Below are 25,492 nucleotides of genomic sequence, written 5' to 3'. Positions count from 1 at the left end.
AGCCGGCAGGGACTGCCAGAACTACGTAGCAGTTACGTCAAGGCGACGGAGGAGGTGACAGCTGAACAGAAACTGGGCGGCGACGGGGAGGGGTAGTGACTGCTAGAAGAGCGTCCTGCGGTTGAGAGGCGGGAGGGGGAAAGATACGTAGAACCGCGCGGGGGAAAGGGGAGGAGGAGGAAGTCGTTCGAACCAGGAGGTGGCCATGTGAGGAAGGGGGGCTGGGCGGGGTGCGTGGCGGCGTCGACTGTCCCCGGGGAGGGGGCCGCTCAGGCGCTGCTCAAGCGCGTTCATAGCGGAGGCTGGGCCGAAAGGGGGTCTGGCGGCCGCTCTGTCAGGAGGAGGAGCGGTGGTGCCATCTGGGGAAATCCGGCGTGAAGTGAGAACCAGAGGCCCGCTTGCCTTTCAGGAAAGAACCAGAGGGACCAGAATCAAAAGATCCGTCAGTTAGGCAGGCGATGCCTTCATTAGGACCAACCGACCAAAATTCCACAAAAACGTGTAAGCTTTCGAGTTCTCCAGACCTCTTCCTCAGGCTCGGTGGTGCAAAAAGCAGGAGGCCGGGGTGGGGAGGAAACCAGAGTGAACGGGCGCCCCTGGCTTTCAGAAACGCTGCTTAGCCTGCAGTCCTGCGCACACTTTACTGGGAGCAAGTCCCATTGAACACTTCCGAATAAGCAGGCCTGGGCATGAGCTGTTGCCTTAAGGAAGGGCCGGCTCTTTAGAAGTCATCTGCAGGCGCAGATGAAAGAGAAGCGTGACATTTCGCGGGAAGAAGGGGGGGGTGCGGGGCATCCCTTAAAAACACCAGAAAACCTATAAGCCCAGCCGTCTCGGTGGGAAGTCCCTTTGGGAAAAAAGCCTGGGGAAGAAGGCCCCATTCCGTGTTAATTTCTCAATAATAAAACTATTAGAAGAAGCGCTCCGATACAATACAGGAGGCGGAGGAGGAGTGAGGGAGAGCCGACGTGGCAATCACGGGCTTGGAAGGCAAATGGCGAGAGCAGTCATTCAGACATGACTGAAAGACGAAGGTGACCATTTCCCACAGCCAAAATAACTAAGGGCACAGTCCAGTGCATGTTTAGACAGGAAAAAAGCCCCAGTATTCCCCAGGCAGCCAAAAAGCTGTTGGACTTTTTTCTGTCTAAACATGCATAGGATTGTGCCCTAAGCTGCTGTCTCATTTTGAGCAGGTAAGACCATGGGCCAATGCTACGGTCCTGCCTGAGGATGCGGCCTTCCTTGGAGGTGCTTCTCTAGAACGTGGAGCTATATTGGGAAGTCAGAGACAGCGCCTGCCTCCGGGGTTTGAACTCGCCTTCAGAACAGAGCAGCCTCCTTCAAAGGATGAAACCGTAGTATGAGGTGTGAAGTAGATATTAAGCCGTTGCCCTCCTCTCCCCTCATTCCTCATAAATCCCACACGCACATCCATGGCTGAAGAGCCAGCCCTGAGCTATGTGCTTTCATTTCTTGACCTGCCAGTGGCAAGAACTCATTTTTGTGCTGGAGGTTGGAACTGGATTTCCCTTTAGCCCCTATGTGAAGGATTTTCATTTCAGAGGAAGTGTCTGTGAAAAATGTTTGTACTTTAGAAGTATCTTTGAACTTGTTTATACTGTAGCATTTCCATTAAATACGCTCGTCTGTGAAAACATACAGTTGTTACATACTTTGTGGCTGACTATCCCACAACTTTGCCAGAAATGTGTAGAGTTTTCCCACATTCACAATGGCCATGAGGAAACCAAAACACAGCTTTGTCCCCTGAAGCCTTTTAGCGCCATCTCCTTTCCTTTTTCTCAACCCAGGCTCAGCAACACAAGCAGAATTAATTATCCTTGAGAAGAGCTTCCCAGCAAGTAACAGAGCCTAGAGCTGGCACCCTATTAAAATAGAATGCTTAAAATAGAATGTTAATCATAATTGCAATCTTCATGTACTGGCATGGATCCTAAGATAAGTTAACTAAGGCTGCAATCCTTATTTAGATAGAAAAAAGTCCTACAACTCCCAGCATTCCTCAGCCAGAGTTGTAGGATTTATTTTTTTCTGTCTAAACATCCTATGCATGTTTAAAGTTCAAACTTCCTTAAGCAAATTTATCTTAGGATCCAAGCCAATTATGGATGATTCCACTTCCCCGTGCTCCATTCCATTGTTCAGGAAGACCCCTTGGACCATCCAGAGATTCTTCACAGGGCACAGGTACCTGCAGGGAGGAGGAGGGGATGAGAAACATTTCCATGAACTTCTGTTAACTTATCTTGGGATCCAAGCCACAGGAGCCTACCTTGCAATTCAGCAAGGCAAAGCAACCTGCTTCTCGAGGCACCATGAGAGGGGTGGGTGAAAACAGGAATTGGTGTCTGACTGGTACAGCAAGACTTCTGAAAGACAAGTGTTCCTAGCAGTGGAGAGGGCAGTGTTTGGGCTCCACTTCAAACAGGGCAAGTGCCATTCAGGCTCTGCTTCTGGCAGAAAAATACCTTGGCCCAGTACTGTAAATATTCTTACCTGGATGTTAAACTTGTTTTCTCATTCTTATTTATGAGCAAATATGTTTAGAATCAGGGCAATTGTGTGAAATATAGAGATTTTTTTGTTTGGGAAGACTTTGACAGAACTTATCCCCAACCCCAGAAACTACTTATTCTGATGAATAATACATATATGACCCAAAGCATGCAATTAGTCATTCTGATAAAAGATACTGGCCAGGATCCTCCACCCCCACCTACTCTACTGACCCAAGGGAGCTTTATAGTTTTGTCCCTCTGATTACCTTATTCTTTAGAGGAATGTATGTTCAAAACATAAAATTGTGGCTGCTTTTAAGGGAGTGGTTTGGGATGTAGCATGGTTTGCTGTTTAAAGAAAAGCAATCTTAAAAATCCCACTGTTTTTTTTAGGATCCTAGGCACTTTTTTTTTTTTTTGGTCACCTATTCTGTATGTTAAGAATTAACAAACTGGGTGGTAGACATATTTAGTTGGATTAATTTTCCTTAAGGCCTGTGATTAAGTTCAGACCATTTTCCCAACCACTGACACAGTCCTATCCCATCAGGAAAGCTGCCTGAACATATGGTACTACAAGTCTGAGTCTATGCATGTTTACTCAGAAGTCCCACTATTTAATGGAAATTACTCCCAGTTGAGTGTGACTACACCTGATATTGCACAATACATGCACCAGCATAGTGATACTGTAAGCTTTTGAAGCCCTGACAAATTTGCCTCAGTAGGAGACAATAGTCCCATGGTAGGACCCACGACTGTCTTAGTTAGGAGAGATATTGCATACTAGCACTGATGACACCATGTATTTAAACTGGGTTTTGCAATTAACAGGTCTGTGTATGGGATGAGGAAGTAGTCTGCATGATATGTTGTCATAAGTTACTAGAAATAAAGACATCCCAACATTACCTTCATGTGTTAAAACTATTTGATCTTAAACAAAATTATTCTCTTAGCTTAAAATTACCAACAACTGGAATTGTCACAATTTGGACACTGTTGAATGTTTTACCAGGGTCTTTTCTATTCCTCTCCTAGCCCTGTACATATATCATCTATTCGATTCTCCCCGAGACAAATTGTATTGCACAATAATGAGGATTTTTAAAAAGCTGTAAAGTATATATTGGTACTTTTATGTTGTTCCGGATGAGTTTTGAGATGTCTCTTTATCAAGGAAAATTCTCACCTGCTTTTAAAACTTCCTAAAGAGCTATGCAGAAAGACCTCATTTCTGAAAAAGAGGCCTAGTTTCTGAGGAAATTCTGTATTAGCAAAACTGGATGGTTTTATATGGTGTACTGGAGGAAAAAGTCAGTGGAAGCCAAATTGGGTAGATGTACACTGTCTTGACTCACGGTTTTCCTCCTGCCAGGGAAGTTGTGTTTTGCTAAGGGTAGCCACAGCCCGAGTACAGGTGGGTTTAATATTTTCAAGATCAACCATATTTCAAAATCAACTAGTTTGGGCAGTATCCAATCGGACTGCTGTGCTCCCGCTGATGGTTGTGCCCACGGGAGCGACACTTCCACAACAGGGACTTAGTGATTCTAAAAGTAACCCTGGAAATGAGCAAACATTTCCAGATTAGAAAACAGTGACGCCCCCTTCTACAAGCTCTGCTGACCTGCCCCATTCCATAAAGGAGCATTTCTATTCATTTTGGGTTGTTTTTAGAACCTATTGCCCAAGCAGCTGCTCCCGCCATTGCATAGGCACAATAGAATACTTTGTTTCTTCTTCCCAGCAACCCTTGGGAGGGTCCAAGTGCAATTTGAAACCATCTTAGTACCTGGTAAAGCATAATTTGAAAGTTTGCAGCCTCCTCCCATTTTCCATCTGAAGACTGGAACCAAACGCAGACTCCATTGTTCAAACATCAGCCACATCCTCCTTCCCCCACCTCACCTTTCTTGCTTTGTTTACCATCTTATTTGATGAGTTCTGGACAACTCAAAAGCTTGCACAATATTTTGTGACCTTTGAGTTAGCCTAGTAAAGGAATTACAGTGATAAGGATTTGGGATTTTTGGGGGGGTATTCTTCTTTTGGCCAACATGGCTACCTTTGCTTTTTGTGCAGCCTAATGAAGTTGTGCAACAGTTTACACCAGTGGAATTGAAATAATGGATTTGACGCTCGGGCAAGGATAAAAGCAGGGTTTCTGCAAACAGCTCTACAATGGTGGATTGACACCACTGGATACAATACCTAATGTACAGAATATGCATGCAATAATTAGAATCCTATGTGTAGCAGCCCTTTTCAGTTGCATGTAGATGAGTATCAATGTAGTCAGTGTTTTTATATGCAAATTACCAACAATTTTAAGTTTTTTGAGCCATATTGTTTTTGGGCGAACATTTTAAAATCCTCCAAATTTTATTTTTGAACTTTGAAATGGTCAGATTTCTAGGCCAAACTCAATCCACAGAAATGCGATGTCCCTTGAAAATATTTTTTTACCCACGAACACATATTTCCCAACTCTTAAGGAATCATTTTACCTATTGCGTTTAAGGGATAATTATACTGCTTATTGTTCATAAGCAGTATTCAAAATATTCTGATGTGTTCTTTTTCAGTCTTGCTGCCCCAGAAGTGGAAAAATTAGTCCAGATCCAAAAAGCTGGTTAGGATCACACAACAGGACTGCCTAGCTTAGTGGATTTTTTTTCTTTGAGCACCTGAATTCCCTTCAGTTTCAAAAGCAGTTTGCAATGTGAATGGGTAGATGTTTTTTGTGGGTGACTGGCTTCACAGTTCTTTTGATCCTGGCCCCTATGTTTTTACCAATGTCCATTGTAACTTCACCCTGAAATGTTCTGGTTATTAATTTAGAACAGTTTATTGGTTGTGTAGAACAAGAGAGATAACATGAATAGAACAGTGAGAAGTATACTTCAACTATACACATTGGTTTTTATTTGAGGTCATAATGATATTCAGTTATTTGAAAGACTTTGCATTTATTAGAAAATAAAGAAATTATTTACATGATGGAAACAAAACCATTTGAGCACTTTTTGTGGAATGACAACTTCATAATAATGCAGCAATATGAGCCCTTCAGTCAACATATTTTCCAAGAATATCACCATCTCTAAATATGAAATAATCCTGCAAATAGAGAACACAAATTAGTATCAGCCAAAGACAAACAGTAACTAGTTCAAAGGTCAAGGCATTGCCATTCTTCCATCAGAGAGACTGATTTATGACCACATCATGGATCAGTGATCCACAAATAGTAACCCAAGGACATTTCTTCTATCATTGCCCTGAAAAAGAAGGGGGATGGGTAGGGAGATAAAGGGACACTCATTTCCTTTAGACAAATTGGCTGGAGTATTTCAATAAATTATTTTAAGGTCATGGCTGTAAGACAGTAGAACTACCATCTAAATACATTTTAACAGCAGAATCTCATTAGTATTCCCTTTTATCTGGGACATACACATGGAAAGAACTCTTCCCCAGCCACTGACCAGAGCCATAGAAGAGGAGGTTCTTGCGCTGCCACTTTTAGCTTCGGAAGTACTGAACCCTGAAGGCCCATATGGGACCAGTTTGAGGCAGCCATTTTGGATTCACCAAGTAAAGTGATCAATGACTACAGTGATTACAAAAACAGTGGCATAAGGATCACTATTTTGCAAGGGTTCAAAAGAATTTTAGAGGAAAATCCATATTAGAGACTCAACTGGAATTCATCCATTAAAGACCCTTGTACACATGTAAGATTTTAAAGCCTAACAAACGCCTACATGTACTTCTCCACACTTAAGACTGGTCAATAAAGTCACTTCTGTAGATGATTTGGCCTCACACCAGTACATACAGATGCTGGAAATTGTGTTTTGTCATTTTGTTTTATACCATCCTGATTAAACCCTTCCACTTCAATATTGGCACATTATGCAGCAAAAGGAGTTCACTGGCTACATGCTGGTCACAAAGGGCATGGGTCACAAATTTCTCATTACGTCTTGGTAAATAGGCCTATTAACATTCAAATCTTGCATTTCCCCAAACTAGTGGGATTATAGAAAGAGTGCAGTGAGGTTCCAAGTCTCTGGCTACTCCAGACTTAAGTTACCTCTGGATGGAGATGAAGAAAAGTAAACAGAAAGGGTTTACAGGAAGGAGCAACTGAAGCACTGTGCATAGGCATCTAAGAGCTGGTCAGCTGGGAACGGGCAGTGCAGGGAGTGCAGCAGCTAGGTGGGCATACTAGTGAGGTATAAGGGCATGAAGATCTTAAATTACTTAGAAAAGTATGTGCATGTGTGCTTTTATATCGTTCAGAGAAACATTGCTTTAAGCTTACATTAAAAAAAGTTAATCCAGTACAAGCTGTGGAATATAGGACAATAGATTTACTTTACAGACTAACCTTGTCATCCAGTACAACTTTTGTTCCACCATACTCGGGTAGCAGAACCTTCTCACCAACTGTTACACTAACTGGACGAACGTCTCCATCCTACAGGAAAAGAAGTTAATCTAAATTGCTAGTACAACGCTCTAAAGTTTTGTAGTGAGATTACAATTTTAATTCAAAATGGCACAATCAGATTGAGCAAGATAGCTGAATGGTCTCCATTTCTCATCTCAGGAGAGCAGGAGTACATTAGTAAGAACAATTTCACCCCTTGTTATCAAATACTGGCAGAGTTTGAAAAATTAGATAGTATATTCTACAGCAGAGGAGGGCAACTTGTGGCCATCCAGATGTTTTGGCCTTTAACTGTCATCATCCCTCACTATTGGCTACGCTGGTTAGGGCTCATGGGAATTGTGGGACAAAACATCTGGATGGCCAAAAATTGCCCACCCTTGTTCTAAGGGAATATTTTTGATTTGGTGGTAGTTGGTACATCCTGTGCACACACCCCCTTTAACTACGTTCTATGAGTGGCATCCAATTAACTCCTTCCACCAACAGACTTGCTTCCATCAGAGGAACAGGGAGGAGGGCAATTCCCCCTCTTCTCCACAACCTCAAAATCTGTTTTGGAGGATTGGCAAATCCTCCAGAGGAGATTTTGGGTGGCACAAGAATGGCAGAGGGAGGAGGAGGAAATCCTGCTGCATAACACTGGATTCCTAAGGGACTTAAGTAATAAGGCACCATCTAACAGCTCAACCTCACAAGCTGCTATGCTCAGCCAGCAGCTCAAAGGACAGAGGGCAGGAATGGGCAGAAAGTAGATCTCCAGCTGTTTTGGACTTCAACTCCCAGCATTCCTGACCACTGGCCATGTTGGCAGGGGCTTCTGAGAGTTGGAAGGCCAAAATATCTGAAGATCAACCTTCTGTCCACCCTTGGGATAGGGTATGGGAATCTGACCATATCCTCTCTGCTGCAGCAGAAAAGATGCTCTCTCTCAGCATCTCTGCTTGAGTGCACAATTGCTGTTTGGAAAGTTATGGAACTCACCTGGAGGCAAAGTAGGAGCATAGTCCAATATGCCTCACCTGTGTGGCATCCTATGGGTCTTTGTGACCCACAGTACCATGATGGTTAGCTAGGCTCAACAGATGGGCAATTGTAAGCAACAAAGCTAAGTGCCTCTGCAAGCCAGGATCAGAACTAATATTAATCTACTGCACCTTAAACTGATCCACAGGCTGTAACTGAAGCGTAGGTAACCTGGTGCCCTTCAGATGTTCTGTACTACAGCTCCCATCATCCCTGACCACTGGCTAGGCTCATATGTTAGATGCTACAGAATGCAGAGTCATCTTTTAATGAGAAGCTTTTCACATGACATTCAGATTTTTATCACCAGTTGTTTGAGGCAGAAAGCACTATTTATTTCAGAAACCTAAAGTTACACAAGTAATGATTACTTATTAGCCGAGCACATGATTATACTGTAAGCCAGGGGCAGTGAACCTGCAACCCACAGAAATTCCCAATCCAGCCCATGGAGGGTTAGGCATCCTCTGTCAGCCCCACTACTCCTTCCCCAAGCTTTGGAGGTGATTTGGAGGCTACAGGTGACTTGGGGAGAAGGCAGGGAGAGAAAACCCCTTATCCAATCTGACTGGAGATAACAAGGGGATTCCCCTGCCTGCCATTCTCCTTCCCAATGGAGGATGTGCAGCACACAAGGGAATCCCTTTGTTACAGATCGGAGATAAGGGGATTGGAGGAGTGGTGGCTGCACACTTGTCTGGCACTTGCAATAGCTCCTGCAAAAGCCGGATGAGTGGGCTTCACTTGTCCTTCCTCTTCAGGGAAGGCGGACAAATAAAGCCCACTCATCTGGCCCTTGGCAAAGAAGGGGTGCGCTGTCCAGCTTTGCTCGCCCTTTGCCTTCCCTGCGCAGGGAAAGAGGGCTTCTCAGCTTTGCCTGCCCAGTGTCCTCTCCCCACTGGGAGAAGGCGCGGGGCAGGTGAAGCCGGTTCCTGGTGGATGCACCATGAGGATCACTCTTTCAGCTTCCAACGGAGGGTTGTGTGAAGGGTGTTTGAGGCAGAAGGTGGAAAGAAGAGGTAATTTTGACTGGAGCATTAGGGTGTCTGCATGTTTGAAAAGTTATTAAAAAACACAAAAATAAAGGTCTATTTACCTTGCCTTTAGAGCCTGCTCCAACTGCCACAACAGTGGCTTGTAGTACTTTTCCTTGAGATTTTTCTGGAATCATGATGCCTCCTTTACTTACAGTCTCAGCTGCACATCTTTCGACCAGCACACGGTCAAAAAGAGGAAGAAAGTTTTTAAATGCCCGCCCAGCCTGTTAAAATAAATCACAAGTCATCGTGTAAGCAAGCTTTTGCCCCTCATTCAAATATCTTGCCGTCTGAAGCATTAAGCAAGTGATTCTACCACTTGCACACAAAATGAAAGGTAGGGATATTAAAAGAATCTTAACTGCCAGAGGCCTCAGTTCCACAGATCAAGGACATCAAGGATGGAACATCAAGCATGTCATGAGCAATGGCTCTGGAACATTTTCCAAACTTTGATGATTCAGAAACGTACAAATAATTTCAAAAATAAATTAATCTTGGCCCAGAAGGTGAGCTTGAGTTTAATTGTAAAGCACCTCAAGGAAATTATTAACTGTAAGACATTTATGCTAAGATTCAGCAGCGTAAAGCATGTTGAACTTTGGACAGTATTTGTAAGGTTCTGACCAGTACAATATTAACTTTAGCGTCAACCTTAAAAAAAAAACTCCAACCATTTTGATGCATCAAAACAGCTAACTATAGACTTTTACTATCGTCTGTAAAAAGGAACGTAATCAATTTCATTGTAAGCTGCCAGATTGTAGTAAATTGCCTTCAGGGTTAGATACAACACAAATCCAAATTTCTAAACAGGCAGCAGAGAAAGAATAAACAATCACAATTAGCAGCTACTTAGTATAGTTAGAAGAAAACAAGTCAGTGTGGAAAAGGAAGCTAGGTAACTCACCCTGGCACTGGCTTCCCCCCACCACCAAATCCCCTCCAGCTGTTTCCACAGGCATCCAGGCTGGAGCATGGACATTTACAGAAACAGCTAGAAACCAGGAGAAACGCTGGCTTAGCTGAATCCTTAGAGGTCGCTGTTGCAGAAACACGAGGGAAAATTGAAACATCTTCCCCTTATAGAAGCAGAGTAAAAGGCCAAGTCACTAAGTGGCACGCAACTAGTTACAGAACAGAACACAACTGCTACATTCCTTTTTCCCTTGGCCCTTTAGGGTTCATATTCCAGACAAACCAGTTTAAAGCAACGATCCTACACACACTTACCTGGGAGCAAGCCCCACTAAATTCAGCGGTCCTCACTTCTATGAGACCTGTCTACAAGTCTGCAGTGCATGATATATAGCATTGGGGATGAGCCACTAATAGTTTTAAAAACTTCTGAAACTCAACCTCAATAAAATATAGCTAAGAAGCTACAAAAGTAGTTGTTTTCATCAGGACATATGGAATATGAATCTGTATTTTTTTTTAAAAAAAAGAGAACCAGCCATCTCTTTGGATGAAAGTAAGTGCTACAGACTTCTCTAGAGTCAGCAATTTACAACACAACGCATAAAAAAAGAAGTCCTTGCACTCAAAACAAGCACTGGCCCACTTCTTAACAAGAGGATTCCTTGTTAGCACCAATTCCTCTCTTGCATCCTACCCCTCACTGGTGCCAACAGCAGTCCCTGTACACTGTTACAGGTGCCTATACTACAGGAACAAATCACGTTACTATTAAAACAAAAGTTCTTTGATTCACACCATTTTAGTCATATACAAATTAATTTAGCTTAACTTAAAGCAAGTATTTTGATCTAATAAGAACTCCTCTGCCTATTTCCCATTCCCTACAAAACCTTTGGAATGAGCACTACGCATCCTCAGGAACATTCAGAACTTTATTTTTAAGAGTACAAATATGTAAGCCTCTTTTTCCCATGTAAGAGGGAGACAGCTTGTTATAAAATCCTGCCACCCACAGCATCCAAATATGTTGATGGGCTTAGCCAAGCGCCTAAGACAAAACGGGAGGAAGAGCACGTGGAGCTGCCTGACTTGAAATGGCATTATTGAAGACTGAGCCAAGAAAGCATGTACTTCCTCCTCCCCACCTCATATGCATGTAATACTGGGAGAAAAGGCACAAAAAGATGGATAGCGTGACTTCCCAGCAGGCTCGAGGCCCCGCACTTCCACACTGCACATTTGCACCTTTCTTCGTCGGTGAGAAAAGCCCTGCTAGAATGAACATAAGACCCATCCAGTCAATCATCCTGTGCCCAGCCAAATGCCTCTGGAAAGCCCACCAGCAGGGAAGGAAGGAAGTAGCCCTCCAGCACTCCATCCTGCAGTATCATATCATAACCTCTGCGAATGGAGGCTCTACTTAAGCCATCACGCCCGATAGCCGCTGACAGGCTTATCCACCATGGATTTCCTCACTCCCTTCCGCTGGGGGCCATCCAGCACCGCATCATGCGGCAGCGAATTCCATTCGGGAGCCTCGTGCGCAGCGCTGCCCTTCGTCTACCCTGAAGAGAACATGGAAGGCTGGCCCGCTGCCGCACCAGCGGAACGCCACCCACCGCTCTGAGTCCCTTGGGATTTCTCGCTGGCCGCCTATTCTCACGCACCACGCGCGCCTCCTTGCACCGACCTTACTCCAAGAGACCCCCTCGCCGCGGGAGGGAGAAGAAAAGGTCGACGCTACACAGCAGCTGCAGAGCGAAGCGGGGATGAACTCCTGCTCCCCACCCCCTTCCGCACGCCGAGCACGGGGGGCTCCTTCTCCCCTTCCTGGGGAGGCCGCGGGGGCTTACCATGGCGCCTGCCGCTGCCGCTCTCTCTCTCGCAAGGTCTCCGGCCGCTACAGCAGGCGAGCACGCGCGCGCTCCTGTCGCCCCTGAGCGTCCCACACGTGAAAAGGGTCGCGCGCTGCGCATGCGCCGTCCACACCCTGCGGCGGGGAGAAAAGCGCTTCCTGTGGCCACGCGTGGGAGGGGGCGCTCCACGCTGCTCCCCCATAACGCGCCGCTTCATACGTTCTCATCGGCGGCCGCGAGCCACGTTTCCGTTGTGCAGTTGTTGGGCTTGTTTTTCTGTAGGCCTTTTAGCTTAAAAAAATGATCTCAGCAGACGGGGGGAGAGGGGGGAGAGTGGGCGGCGGCGGCGGCGGCGGCGGCGGCCACCGGAAGTGACGAAAAACCTCGCGCGACCTTGGGCAGCGTGGGCATTCCAGAAAATTCTGGAACGAATGAGCCCGGGAACCTGCATTGGCCATACACGGGCGGCGGCGATAGCGAAGCGGCGGCGCAGGCGCCCGCGGAGAGGCTGGCGGGAGCCCCGCCCCACGCTCCGCGGCGCGAGACTGGCCGGAAGGACGGGCGAAGGGGCGGGGCGAGCGCTCCGCCGCTGCGCTGGTTCCCGGGCCCCCCTCCGCGCCAGCCTCTCACGTGGGGCCGGGGGCGGGGCGGTGGCCGCGCGGGGGACGTGCGAGAGCCGCGCTGCGCCCAGGCTGTGCGCGCGCCGGAGGAGCCTCCTTGTTCGCCCTGCACCGACGGAGCGCGGAGCCGCCGCCTGCCTCTCGCGAGCCCGCCACGAGTGAGTGGAGGGGGTCGCTCGGAGGAGGGGAGGGAGGTCGGAGAAGACCCCCGGTTGAGAGTCCCCCCCTTTGCAAGGGGGGGCTAGTCCGATTGGGGGAGGGGGCCGCTTTGGGCTTGTGGGTCAGAGAATTCGGGGCCAGGCGGCTCCGCACGGGCGCCCCTGATCCTCGCGCGCGTCTGGCGTAGCGGGCTCTGGCCCGTGGAGGCCGATGCCGCGCCAGGCCCTTAACCTTTAAGCGGTCGGCGCGCTCTTGCAGCAGACAGAAGCGGCCGCGTCATCCACTGCGCGGAATGCCTGGCTGCGCACGGAGCGCGGCGGGATTTGCTTCCGAGCAGGCGCGCGCGGGACCCGGCCGCGCTGCAGCGCAACGCAACGCCGCTGCCCCGCTGGGCATCCACGCGCTCTCGTAATGGAGCTTCGGCGTGTGTCCAGGAGGCTCCGTCTGGCCCCTGAAAAAGCCCGGTGCCGCAGCAGCGCCTGTGAAGCTGGTGGAAAGACACCCCAGGACTCGCGTCTTCAAAGCCTTTGCTTGAGCTAGCCTGCCTCCCCCCACGTGGCGCCTTCCAGATGTGCTGGACTACAAGTCCCAGCATCCTCACAGGATGCTGGGATTTGGCGGTTCAGCACATCTGGACGGCGCCACGTGGGGGGAGGATCTGGATTAGGACGGTCGAACGGAGCGCGCCCAGGCTTGGGGAGGCCCACTCGTGTTCCCGTGTATGGCTCCTTGTCTGCTCTAACCGCTAGTGGAGATCAGCTGGTGTTGCCAGACCTTAAACTAGATCTCTCTTTCTCCATGCTAAAGATCGCCCCCGCCCCATATCTATAGGGGGAGGCTGGTGGGACCAGTGGGAAGCAATTCGTCTTCCTTGCAGCGCTGCTGTCCGGGCGACAGGGGGAGACGCAGCTCCTTTTTGACCTTGTGTTCCGACCTGAGGGTGGATGAAGCACGTGTGAGGGCCGAAGGATATGCTTGGCTAATTACTTGGACTTTCTTCTCTCCCCCCCCCCCCCCGTGGTACATTTTCGCTGCCGCTTCCCTCGCTCCCACCTTCCCCACATTCTCTCCTGGACTGGCATGGTTGAGCAACTTCCTTGCCTTCATGCCCTGGTCTTTGATTATTTCAATAGTGCCCCTTAATACACCATCATGTGCTCATTTGCAGGGCAGTTTGCTCCACAAATGCAACTACGATTTGGGGAGCTAATGGTGTTTTGTACCATTTTAAAAAACGACTTGGCTTAGTAGCGTTGATGGAGTGTATATGGATATGTTTATAATTTAAAAACACTAATAATGCTTTTGAGGGCACAGTCCTATTAAGATAGTTGGCAGCCTCAGAAGTCAGAGGCTGCCAAGTATCCAGCGCAGGGTGGGCGGAGCACGGGGGCAATCCTTGCCTCCATGCTCTGGCCGCCCTGGATTTTTGGCTAGACAGGCGGTTTTGCCTGTCCAGCTGCAGCTTTGGAGAAAGAAGGAGGCCTGGATGTGGCTTCCACAGTCTCCTCCCTGCCCCTTTTCCCGGTCTCCGCACTCCATTTCTGAGCATGGAGACATACCTGGCACAGAGAGAACCACACCAGCTACAGGGAGAGTGCAATTTCTGGCTTCGAGATCGGAGCCCTGGTTCCGACCTTGGATCCTAGAAACCAATTTATTATATGGCCCTCTAGACAGTGTCTAGTGGCCATAGGATTGCTCCCTGATGAATCCATGCTGGTACAAAATGCCATTTGCTCCCCCAGTACAAGTATGTATAGAATTTAGTGCTGTGAGCACCTGAACAGTGTTTGTACATCTGGGTTGGCAGCAAAATTTTGGGGGCACTTCAAGAAATGAGGAATAAGTTGTGGGCCAGCACCTTAACCACCATTCCCTGTCAGCAAGTTCCAAAAGAGTTGCGGTTCACATGTGGATAACTTCAGTCATTTTGTGTGATTTACTGAAGGTCATGGAATAGGCATAGAGCTCATAGTTCCAGACTTGGTATGCTCAAGAGCAGTGTTCCCTAACCTGGTGCTCTCCCCAGTAACCTGGGGGTATGATCCAGTGTAATCCACCAGCTAGCATAGTTGGTACCAGTTTAGGGAAGGTTTTGCTAGTTTCACCTCCCAGAAGCCCCTGCCAGCATGGCAAAGGTCAGGAATGTTGGGAGCCGAAGTCCAAAACATCTAGGGGTCTACTTTCTGCCCATCCCTACTGTAGAGTATAGCAAGCAGGCTCAGAATAATTGGTATACTACTGACTGTGTTGGAACTGAATTGTGTTTTTAAATTTTCACTTATTTATAGAAATGCTGCGTTTACCAACAGTGCTGCGTCAAATAAGGCCAGTGTCCAGAGCACTAGCCCCACACCTTACAAGAGCCTATGCAAAAGATGTTAAATTTGGAGCTGATGCTAGAGCTCTTATGCTACAGGGGGTGGACCTTCTTGCTGATGCTGTAGCTGTCACCATGGGACCAAAGGTATTGAAGTTATTTGACTTGGTATTTATGTGTGGAAAGCATGTTTATAAAACACCTTACCTTGAAGGGTTGAGCTGCATCCAAAATATCTCCTACTAGATACTTGGGGGTATGATCCAGCCAAAATTGAGAGCGTTTGAGACCCACCGATTTTCAGTAGGAGAATTGACCATGTGCTTGGAACCTGGGCTTAAATCTGTTTAACTCTGGCTGGAAACCTGGGCTTTGGGGTCTTATTAAAATAGTTTGCTAGAACATAACTCTAAACTTACTGCCAGTTAACCTACTTCCCTGAGGTGAGTTAATTTGTTGCTAGGTGAGCACGTTAATGAAATACGCATGAGCCTTCATGCTTTCTCTTAGTGTTGGTGTCCCTGGCCTAAAGGTCTACTCCGTTTCAAGGCCCCAAGGAAAGCAAAGGCAAACTGTGTGTGCAGCAACTTCAAGAAGGCCAGGCCAGTACTGCCATATGAGACAGAACACATGGTGTTCTCTGTTTCCCTTCTGCCTAAAGAGCTATTAGCCCTTCAGATGGTACAAAGACAGTGGGAATGTGTGCAGCCTCATGGGGGTGTTATGGTCTTAACCAGGATTTCTGCTGGTCTCCTTAGTCTGGGGGAAGAGCCACTGCCTGTACCCTGGCCTCCTGTTATGCTGCAGAGAGAGGACCTGCACAGTGATGAGTAGCTGCCTGTCTCCCCAGGCTTCAAGGTCCAAGAGAGGCAGCAGTTCTGGCAGGGCAGAGGGATACAGAAGTGAGCAACTAAAAAAGGGGGTTGGCGATTACTCCCTCAGTAACTGGTAACTGGAATGACCTCTACTGCAGCCTTGCTACATTAGGGGAATAGGAGAAACTTGCTCCTACCCTCTGGAAAGGCAAGCTGGCATTAAATATCGGTAATTCCTTCTTAACTTGTAAAAAGGTTGTGACATGCACAGAATGTGTGCCTTAATTCTTGCATTGGAGTACTAGTTTTTTTGTTTTTTTTTTAATCTAAAACAGTATGTGAAGTAGCTCACTAATCATTCATTCTTGCTTATTCCATGTGTCTTGGTACTGATCTAGTCCCGAAGCTCTGTCCCTCTTCCTTGCAAATGCACTCCCGGTTCTTCAGTCTCCTCCTGCCTCACCCCAACTCGGTCATCCATGTAACAGACTCCTCCATTTCTTTCCATTAACTCCACGTGTGGTTTCTTGTGGAGAGGTCCACAAACGTGTATGTCTCTAGTTAATGCGTTGTTAAACCTAAGGAGAGCCGACTGCCTTCTCTGGAGCATGTGGGGGTTCTCCTTGACCTCACATCAAACAGAAAGGCTCAGGAAACTGGTGAGATCTCCTTTGAGCTTTTTTTGGCTAAATACAAAATTGGAGAGATCCTCCAAAGTCCTCGGAGGCCATTCAAACGCTACGCGATACCACATGAAAGACCCTGCCCCACCAGTGTTAATGGTGAGCACAATGGTTGGCTGGCTGTTGGAGCCAGCCAAAATGTGTGGACCCCTCTTAGTTCTTAACTGGTGCTGTGTAGTCATTTACGTTTTGTATTCTCTATTCCAGCAGATTCATGGACTATCCACATAATCATAGCCCTCAGTTTCTGGAATTCTGACTACTGCTCCTCCCCTCCAGCGTTCATGGGTTGTTTCAAATGCACTTTATGTACTGCAGTATTTATATATAAATATCAAGTGGCAAATGTTTATATTGGTACTGAAGGTGCTGAGTAAAAGGTTATTTATTTTGTATGTTAATACCTAATGTTCTGAGTTGTAGTTCTGAGTTGTAGTTCAAAGTTAAGTTGTAACTTGATTCAAAGTTGTAGTTCAACCTAAAGTTAGGTTGGAGATGTGTAGAGGCCTTATACCTTTATAGGCTGTTAACTAAGGTGTCAACTGTTGATGAAAGGACTTGTAAACATTAGAAGAAGAAAGGGATTTGAATTGTACAGAAATACTCCAAACCAATGTTCTGTCGTGTGTGTTATGTTATAGGGGAGAACTGTAATCATTGAACAGAGTTGGGGAAGCCCTAAGGTGACAAAAGATGGTGTGACGGTGGCCAAAGCAATTGACTTGAAGGACAAATACAAAAACATCGGAGCCAAGCTAGTTCAAGATGTTGCCAACAATACCAATGAAGAAGCAGGAGATGGTACTACAACTGCAACGGTACTGGCACGTTCAATCGCCAAAGAGGGGTTTGAAAAGATCAGTAAAGGAGCAAATCCAGTGGAAATCAGGAGAGGTAATGGTGCTGATAATGTTGCCTCACTTTTGCAAGTTGGGGTTGCAGGCTCAGAGTTTTAAAATCATTTTTGGTAGTATCTTCCCTGTTCATCTCAGAATTTGTTTTTCTAATCATCTTCAAATGGGCAAGCAACATGGCATGGTGGTGCTTCCATTAATTGAAAAGGAGTAGAATGTCTAGTTACTTTGACCCATAGGCTTGGCCAACCTGTGGTCCTCCAGAAGTTCTGACTCACAACTCCCATCACCCTTCGCCATTGGGAGTGCTGGCTAGGGCTGGTGGGAGTTTCAAGCCAAAATGTCTGGAGGGCCGCAAGTCATCCACTGCTAGTACGGTTCACACAAATTTCATCTTCCCCTAGCCATCATAGGGCTGGCTTGTGGAAATGCAAGACAGTGCTATAGCAGCTGCACTTGTGGCTCTGCCTCCTGGTCTTCCTTTAAGTAGAGATGGGGCCTTAAGCATAGCTGCCACAGCACTAGGCTCACCTTTCCCTGGCTTGTGAAAGGCAGTAATGCCATGGTGGAGGCGGTGTTTCTTCTTCTGACCCTAACGCGAGATGGGGGAAGAACCTGGTGTGCCCTCTAGCATACCATTGTGCTTTCCCAGCTGAAGAAGCAGCGTGGTCCCCACTCCTAGCATGGGGACGGATTTAAGAGTTGCCGTTAGCAGCGCTGAGTTTTCCCAGCAGGAAAAAAGCAGCAGCTCCGCTAGGTCATGTGTTGATCCTGCCTGTCTTTCTCATGTTTCATGTGATAACCTGCACTTTAGTGGTCTGTGGTAATGTATGGCAGCTGGTAACCTTTTTATAGCTCTTGGGTCTTAAATAACGTTAAAAGTTTGTTTGCTGTTACCGGTGTGAGTTGGTTAATTACATGGTTGTCCTGTGTGCTCCCTCAGGGGTGATGCTAGCTGTTGATGCTGTGATCACGGAATTGAAGAAATTGTCCAAACCAGTCACCACCCCAGAAGAGATTGCGCAGGTAATGCCAACTCCTCCTCAGACAACGTCTTGCCTTCTACAACTTGTTTTGAACATTGTGGAGAAGTACTGCATCACTTAGTAGGACTAGCAAAAGCGATTATTTTACTACTTTAGCAATATTGTTCTGGTCAAATGATACTTTTAACTCTTTCCTTTAAACTTCCATTGCAATGTCTGTGGCTATGTTTCAAATACCCCAGCTTCTTAAAAAGATGTGATTTTTGTAACCACTCGCTCAGTTTCATAGGGAGGATGACAGACTTACCTGTTTCTTGCAGGTTGCTACAATATCAGCAAATGGAGATAAGGAAATTGGTAACATAATCTCTGACGCCATGAAGAAGGTTGGACGAAAGGGTGTTATCACAGTTAAGGTAAGGGGTGTGTACATGTATAATACTTGACAAGTTCCCTGAATGACTTATGTGCATTTTATAGAGTAAAGGTGAATTTTTAGTCCAGATTACCAACATGTAGATTTATAATGAACACTCCGTAGTATTTGAAAGTGGATAATCTGGATGGGGCATTGACTCTACTTACTGTGTACCAAAATAGGGCAAGTAGCTCATTATTAGTGAAAAGGCCACATCAGCGTAGAAGGCGGCAATGTAGAAAATTTGGCACAGAAAAAGCACACTGCCATAGGAGGGAAAATATTATTGGTTCAAAGACTTTTTAAAAAATATCAAATGACGTGTTGGCTGGGGGGGCAGGGGGGCACTCTGTGCAAGCTTAAAAGAAGCCAATCAATGTAGCTAAAGCCTTTTTTGAAAACACAGGATGGAAAAACTTTGAATGATGAGCTGGAAATTATTGAAGGTATGAAGTTCGATAGAGGCTACATCTCTCCCTACTTTATCAATACAGCCAAAGGTAAGTTGACATCCGTTGAACCAAATGTCTTAATTCTGGTTACTCACCTCATTTGTCCTAGCCACTGGAATAGAGTAGAATAAGACTAAACTGACAGTGTTGTGTTCATTTCCCCCACCTCAAAATGAAGGTATCTGCAAGCACAAGAACCACTTAGAGCGCAACCCTAAGGCCGTTAGACAGTGGCTGGCTGGCCATAGGATTATTTTGTTTTCGGGAACCGACCTCGAAGCCTGTGCTCTGAGGTTGGTTCCCAGAAAACTGCTTCCCTGCTCCCTCCCCGCTGCCTTGTAGGTGGCGCGGATCGTCCCCGGCTCTGTGCTTACAAGAGCAGCGCAGAGTGGCAGGAAAGGGGGCGGAGACTTCAGAAGGGCCAGTATGATGCAAACCGTCATCCAGCTGCCCGCCTCCGCCCCGATCCAAAGTGCTATGGCTAGATAGCCAAAATCAGCCATATAGCTGCAAATGCAGGGCAGCCAGAGCACAGAGGCGAAGATCCCCTCTGTGCTCCTTCTGCCCTGCGCTGGATAGGTGGCCGCCTCCGGAGTTTGGAGGCAGCCTCCCATCCCCATAGGATTGCTCCCTCTGTAGTGTTCACAGAATTAGACCAGCGGTACAGGCTTAGCCTTCTTTTGCAGCATGTGATATGTGTATATACGCAAGCAGATGTACAGGACAAGATGGATTCCCTATGCCACTTGTATGAATTTTAAGAGTATGAACTCAGTCCTACCACCCAGAACTCCTCAGTATCTTGAATGGAGCCCTTCACGTACAAAAGACGTCATTGCCCTTAGAATGCTTTTTCTGATGAGGCTTCCTCACAAAGTTTTTGCTTACTGGCCCAGGGTATAATACAGAATTCTTTTAAGTTAAACATTTCACAAGAATGGGCTTGATAAAGATTGCATTTGCCTTAACCAGTTAGAATTCAAGGGAGGAAAACTTTTCTTCCAGCCAAAGCCAAGCAAGGCACCCGTTGGGTCAATGTGTGGAACTTTACATAGTCATATTTTTGCATATATTAAAGATATTAATCTTTATCAGAGCAGCGAATGTCTTCTGTAATGGCATAGCTTCTGCTTTTTGAAGCTCTTTATGCATGTAACATGAAAAAGAAGGGCATGTCATGGCGCTGATTTGCTTAGAATTCAGGGGTGGGTCATTTGTGTCTGGCTTTTGAGAGAACGTTTTGTAATACAGTTCAGTAATGTTACTTCCATCTGTAGGACAGAAATGTGAATTCCAAGATGCTTATGTGTTAATCAGTGAAAAGAAGATTTCCAGTGTTCAGTCCATAGTGCCGGCTCTTGAAATTGCCAATAATCACCGTAAGCCTTTAGTTATTATTGCTGAAGATGTTGATGGAGAGGCCCTCAGTACCCTTGTATTAAACAGGTAGGCTTGAAACTATAGTATCTGATTTTCTTACGTGTCGTCTTTCCCCGGGTGTTTTCCAGTGCAAGATACTGGATGCATTACAGCCTGATCATAAACATATTTACTTGGGAAATACGCCCCACGATAGAGCAAAAAAAGATGCCCAGCAATATTCTACTGCAGGGTAGGGGGCCTCTCTCAACATGAGGGCTGAATGCCATTTTGGAGAAGCTCCTGGGGGCCACATTCCAGGGCTGGATGGGGCCGAAGGCAAAAGGAGTGGGACCAAAACACAAAACATACCAACCTGTTTTAGCTTGAAGCTCTTACTGCCAGTAACTGTAACTGCGTTAGAAGAGGCATGTCAGCCTTTTAGAATGGGAGAAACCTGCACAGAAGCTGGGAAGCCACTCTCGGTGGTTGATGGAAATTGGAGGTGGGCATCTGGGGCTAGATTGGGACCTCGGGTCTGAAGTTCCTCTCCCCCACTCTCCTTCCACCTGCATAAGTGGAAGGAACAGTCAAGGACTGCTCTTGATTATAGGTTGTGTGAATTGAGAGTAACACTAGTTTTCACTACTGTATAGAGACTAGTTTTAATTTGGAACACATTTTGAATCCTGACTGCAAACTAGGAGTGCTCCTTCTTTCTTGTTACTTTGGTGCAGATGCATTATTATAATACAGGACGAAAAAGAAAATATTAAAAGTGGGCTTCCCTTCATACAGTGAGCGTAGGTAGTTTTTGTTAAATTATAAATAGGCTGCATTTCAGTATTGGCATCCACAGTGACAATCGTACTCAACCAGAATATTGTTGTAGTATTTCAGACGAAAATGGAACCTGTTCTAATGTCTGATGTTTTTTCTCCTTTCTTAGGCTGAAAGTTGGCCTACAGGTTGTTGCAGTAAAAGCACCAGGTTTTGGTGACAATAGAAAAAATCAGCTTAAAGATATGGCAGTTGCTACTGGCGGTGCTGTGAGTAAATAATATATAATGCAAAGTTTATTAGCTGTACTTGGTTGGTTATATTTGATTCATAGAGTTGTGGGATGCTAATTTATATTGCCATAGGACATGGGAAGTTGTCTTATACTAGATCAGGTCGTTGTCTTATCTAGTCCAGTAGTCTTCAGTCTTTTCGAAACCAGTGGGCTGCTGTGGGGAGGGACAGATTGCTCTTGCTGGAGATCTGAATAGAGGGCTTCTGAAATTAGGCCAAGGGCTGCAGGTTGCCCACCCCTGCAGTAGTGGGTCTTGACTCACCAGTTGAAGACCATGATCTAGCCCAGGTGTTGTCTACACTGACTGGCAATGGCTCTCCACAATCTCAGGCAGGAGTCTTTTCCAGCCCTACCTAGAGATGCCAGAGATTGAACATGGAACCTTTGGCATGGAAAGCATGTTCTTTTTTTCTGAGCTGTGTATGGCTAAGTGCTGATAGAGGACACCCTGCAAGATTCCGTCCAGCCAGCATGAGCCACCAACCCATGAATCTGGTGTTCATAGCAGTATGCTCTGATCAGCTGAGTTTGACAGGTGAAGGGTCTAAGTCATGCTGTACAACTGCCCTGTCTTAACTGCAACTTTGCACAGCTGCACAAGATCTACTACAAGTTGAGCATTCAGCACTGCTTGTTAAGGTGACATAGAAATAGTGAACAGTGTCTCGGTTTGGACGATCATGGGCATAAAAGAAGCCATTGTGGCTTCTCCCCCACACGTTGCACACAGAATTACCCACACTGCAGCACAGGTTGCCATGTTGTCCAAACTCAGCACGCAGCACGGTGGGGGTGGCTTCATACCCACCCTACAACCCAGAACGTGCAGTAGGGTGGGAAAGAAGCCCCCCGGCCACCGCACCCCGGGTTTGGATGACATGCAGGTGATTATGCAGATGATGGTCACGCATGTGGGGGTGAGTGGAGAGGGTGAAGACTTACAGTGTGATTCTAAGTGTATTTACTGAGTTCAGCAGGGATTACTCTCCCTAGCAAGTGTACCTAGGATTTCAGCTCGGTGAGACTGCCTGCTTGAGAGTGTTCAATTTCCAGCAGTGACTGACTTTAAAATCTGTAAAATCACAGCAAACTGGTAATAAACTTTGGACTTTGAATTTTCAATATTGTCTCTTTCAGGTGTTTGGGGAAGAAGGTTTGACCATAAATCTAGAAGACGTTCAGCCTCATGACTTCGGTAAAGTTGGAGAAGTCATTGTGACAAAAGATGACTGCTTGCTACTTAAAGGGAAAGGCGATAAAGTTCAAATCGAAAAACGCATTCAGGAAATAGTGGAACAACTGGAAGTGACAACAAGTGAATATGAGAAGGAGAAGCTGAATGAACGCCTGGCTAAACTTTCTGATGGAGTAGCTGTACTGAAGGTGACTATACTGTGATTTCTTCATTTACAGCAGTAACTTGTTGCCTTCCAGATGTTGTTGGACCCATTATCTCACCATTGGTTATGCTGGCTAGTGTTGGTGAGAGTTACAGTCCAACACCAACTGGAGGATCACAAGTTGTCCACTCCTAGTCTATGGGTTTAAGGTTAAGCCAGGCACCTTTACCTGCCCGATTTGGGAGAAGATAGAGTATGCTTTAGTTCAAGGTAGTTTTAGAATAGGAGCAGCCTGGCTTGATGGCCTATAAAGGCCAGCAGCCTGGCCTTTACTTTCTTGCGTAATCTCATTGTGAAAAAATCATAATTTGATTTATGGTTAAGGCTGAAATCTAATCTTTCTGTATGATAAATTGTTGGGAGAAAGTACTGTCTCACACTCTGGAGGACAACGTGCTCAGATATCAAAGTACAGATAAGTAATGACCCCAGTGCTTTTTGAAACATGGTGTTTAAAGCTAGAGTACAGTGTAAGGATTGGTTACACTGATTGGAATCATTAAGCACTTATGAGTTGCATTTTCTGGAAATGGCATTCGAAGAAAAGACTTCTGTAGCCCTTTCCTAAAACCTAGATCACCACAGCAATGACCTGAAGTAAGAATATTATCTTTGATACTTGAGGCATTTGATAACGTAGAAGTGCAGTTTCTTATATTTAATACTGCCTGGGATACAGACCACTATGCTCTATAAAATATTCCTAATTAGTGATTATCCCGATTAAGATAATTATCCTGTGATTTACAGTACATAGGTTATTCTGTCACAGATCAGGGTTCTAATGCGGATGATGCATGACAGAATTGGCTTGGTGAGTGGGTAAAAAAGCATAGTGGCAAAATAGACCTGAAAATTCAGTGCGGTCCCCTGCTTGAGAGCAGATCACTGCATAGGTCAGCTTGCCACTTCTGAGTTATACAGTATTTTATAGGGAGGCAGTTGACTGCTTAACAGTGGCATAAATATAATTCCAGAAAGGTATTTATAGATGCCTCATCTAAGGGATTTTGTCCTGGTGTTTTGGAGCAACTGACTGAGCTGCCTTCATATTACAGACGGATCAGGCAAAGGCAGAAAGGTTCTGATCTTGAAGAAGCAGGGTAGGCAGAAGGATCTAGAAATCATGAAGTAGGGGCCTAGGAAAGGGCTTGAGAAGACAGCAGGCAACGGAAGGATTGGGTGAACTAGGAAAGAAGGCTTTGAAGCAGACGCAGTCTGGAGGATGGAAAAGCCATAGAGAAGAATATGAGAAGAGAAAGAAAAGTCAGTCATTCAGGAACAGCAGATGGGGAAGGCTGAATTTTGAATTGATTTGAATGACCAGCCTAGCTCTTAGTGCTAAAATAGGCGTTAAAAATGTGGGGGCAACACTTGGTGGATTCTCAGAACCCATGTTCAGAGATGCGGTGAAGCTTCAATGCTTTCTTGTTTAGTACAGAAGAGGCAGACTTGCACAACAGCATTTAGAATTTGGATTACATATAGTAGAGATCATTCATAGCCTAATGACTGAGCAGTTGTGAAGTGTGGTGCTCCACACTTAGACCAATTAGCAGCCATAACTTTATGGATTGAGATGTGCACTAGTTTGTGCTGCCGTTAGGCAGGGTAGTGACTTGCAGGTCTGTAAGAGAAGCAGTTGCTGCCTTTTCCAGAGGTGCAATGAGCCCTCTTTTAGGCTATTTGTAAAATAAGTTCCAGATAAAAACTTGACACAACTGTCTAAATACGAATTTCTCTTAGGTTGGTGGAACAAGTGATATTGAGGTGAATGAGAAGAAAGACAGAGTCACTGATGCCCTCAATGCCACTCGTGCTGCTGTGGAGGAAGGCATAGTTCTAGGTGGTGGCTGTGCATTACTTCGGTGTATTCCAGCATTAGATGCTTTGACTCCGGTTAATGACGATCAGAAAACTGGTAATTGTAATATTTGTTCATTTCTATTTTTAAAAAAACTACACTTAAGGGCTTGGATCCTAAGATTAAGTTCACAGAAGGAAAGCTTTGTATCCCCTCCCATATGGTTCCGGAAGGCCTCATAACTATCTGGAGAGGTTTCCAGGGACTGCAGGGGGAAGGAGGGGACAATAATCTTTCCTTTGTGAACTGAAGTTAGCTTACCTTAGGATCCAAGCCAGTATTGCACTTTTATTTAAAGGTTCAGATTTTGAAAGATGTGCAACCTTGCAGAAAGTGTATGCAGAATAGTAATTGCTGGCATGGCTCCCTTGCCAATAATGAAATTAATCAGATTCTTTTTATGTTTAGAGGAGTTCTTGCTAGCATCAAATTATGTACAAGTTGTTGAAATAACATTTACTTATGTTTTAGGCATTGAAATTGTCAAGAGAACATTGAAAATTCCAGCAATGACTATTGCTAAGAATGCAGGTGTTGAAGGATCACTAATAGTTGAGAAAATCATGCAGAGCCCACCTGATGTTGGCTATGATGCCATGCTTGGTGACTTTGTAAATATGGTAGAGAAAGGAATCATTGATCCAACAAAGGTAAATACTC

At 45.8% G+C, this 25,492-nt stretch overlaps 2 protein-coding genes and 1 long non-coding RNA gene across 4 annotated transcripts in view; 2 read left to right on the top strand and 1 right to left on the bottom strand.

The window, feature by feature from the left end:
- The first annotated feature begins 149 nt into the window (after positions 1–149).
- Positions 150–4,470, top strand: LOC146358658 (uncharacterized). Of its 2 annotated transcripts, XR_014785324.1 has the most exons (3): positions 150–207; positions 410–501; positions 1,197–3,433. It is a non-coding gene; the product is annotated as an uncharacterized LOC146358658 (long non-coding RNA). The 2 variants fall into 2 exon arrangements; XR_014785323.1 differs by having other exon boundaries at positions 150–501; positions 1,197–4,470.
- Positions 4,471–5,427: 957 nt separating this feature from the next.
- On the bottom strand, positions 5,428–11,960 carry HSPE1 (heat shock protein family E (Hsp10) member 1). The gene is made up of 4 exons (XM_084816864.1): positions 11,822–11,960; positions 9,107–9,271; positions 6,922–7,011; positions 5,428–5,645 (listed from the first exon to the last, which is right to left on the bottom strand). The coding sequence occupies exons 1-4, from the start codon at positions 11,942–11,944 to the stop codon at positions 5,595–5,597; spliced, it is 429 nt and encodes a 142-aa protein (XP_084672990.1). The 5' UTR covers positions 11,945–11,960; the 3' UTR covers positions 5,428–5,594.
- A 516-nt stretch (positions 11,961–12,476) lies between these two features.
- Positions 12,477–25,492, top strand: part of HSPD1 (heat shock protein family D (Hsp60) member 1) — a 14,159-nt gene continuing 1,143 nt past the window's right edge. Inside the window, exons 1-11 of the mRNA XM_084816755.1 lie at positions 12,477–12,602; positions 14,898–15,073; positions 17,066–17,318; positions 18,222–18,304; positions 18,585–18,680; positions 19,089–19,182; positions 20,412–20,580; positions 21,443–21,542; positions 22,706–22,951; positions 24,715–24,889; positions 25,304–25,482. Coding sequence (XP_084672881.1) covers positions 14,900–15,073; positions 17,066–17,318; positions 18,222–18,304; positions 18,585–18,680; positions 19,089–19,182; positions 20,412–20,580; positions 21,443–21,542; positions 22,706–22,951; positions 24,715–24,889; positions 25,304–25,482 — 1,569 coding nt within the window. The 5' untranslated portion in view covers positions 12,477–12,602; positions 14,898–14,899. The remainder of the gene's footprint in view (positions 12,603–14,897; positions 15,074–17,065; positions 17,319–18,221; positions 18,305–18,584; positions 18,681–19,088; positions 19,183–20,411; positions 20,581–21,442; positions 21,543–22,705; positions 22,952–24,714; positions 24,890–25,303; positions 25,483–25,492) is intronic.

The sequence above is a fragment of the Heloderma suspectum genome, chromosome 1 (genome assembly GCF_057233095.1).
Source record: "Heloderma suspectum isolate Gila_16-S chromosome 1, 16-S_ref, whole genome shotgun sequence".
Lineage (NCBI taxonomy): Eukaryota > Metazoa > Chordata > Lepidosauria > Squamata > Helodermatidae > Heloderma > Heloderma suspectum.
This window is presented reverse-complemented; position numbering and strand designations above follow the sequence as displayed.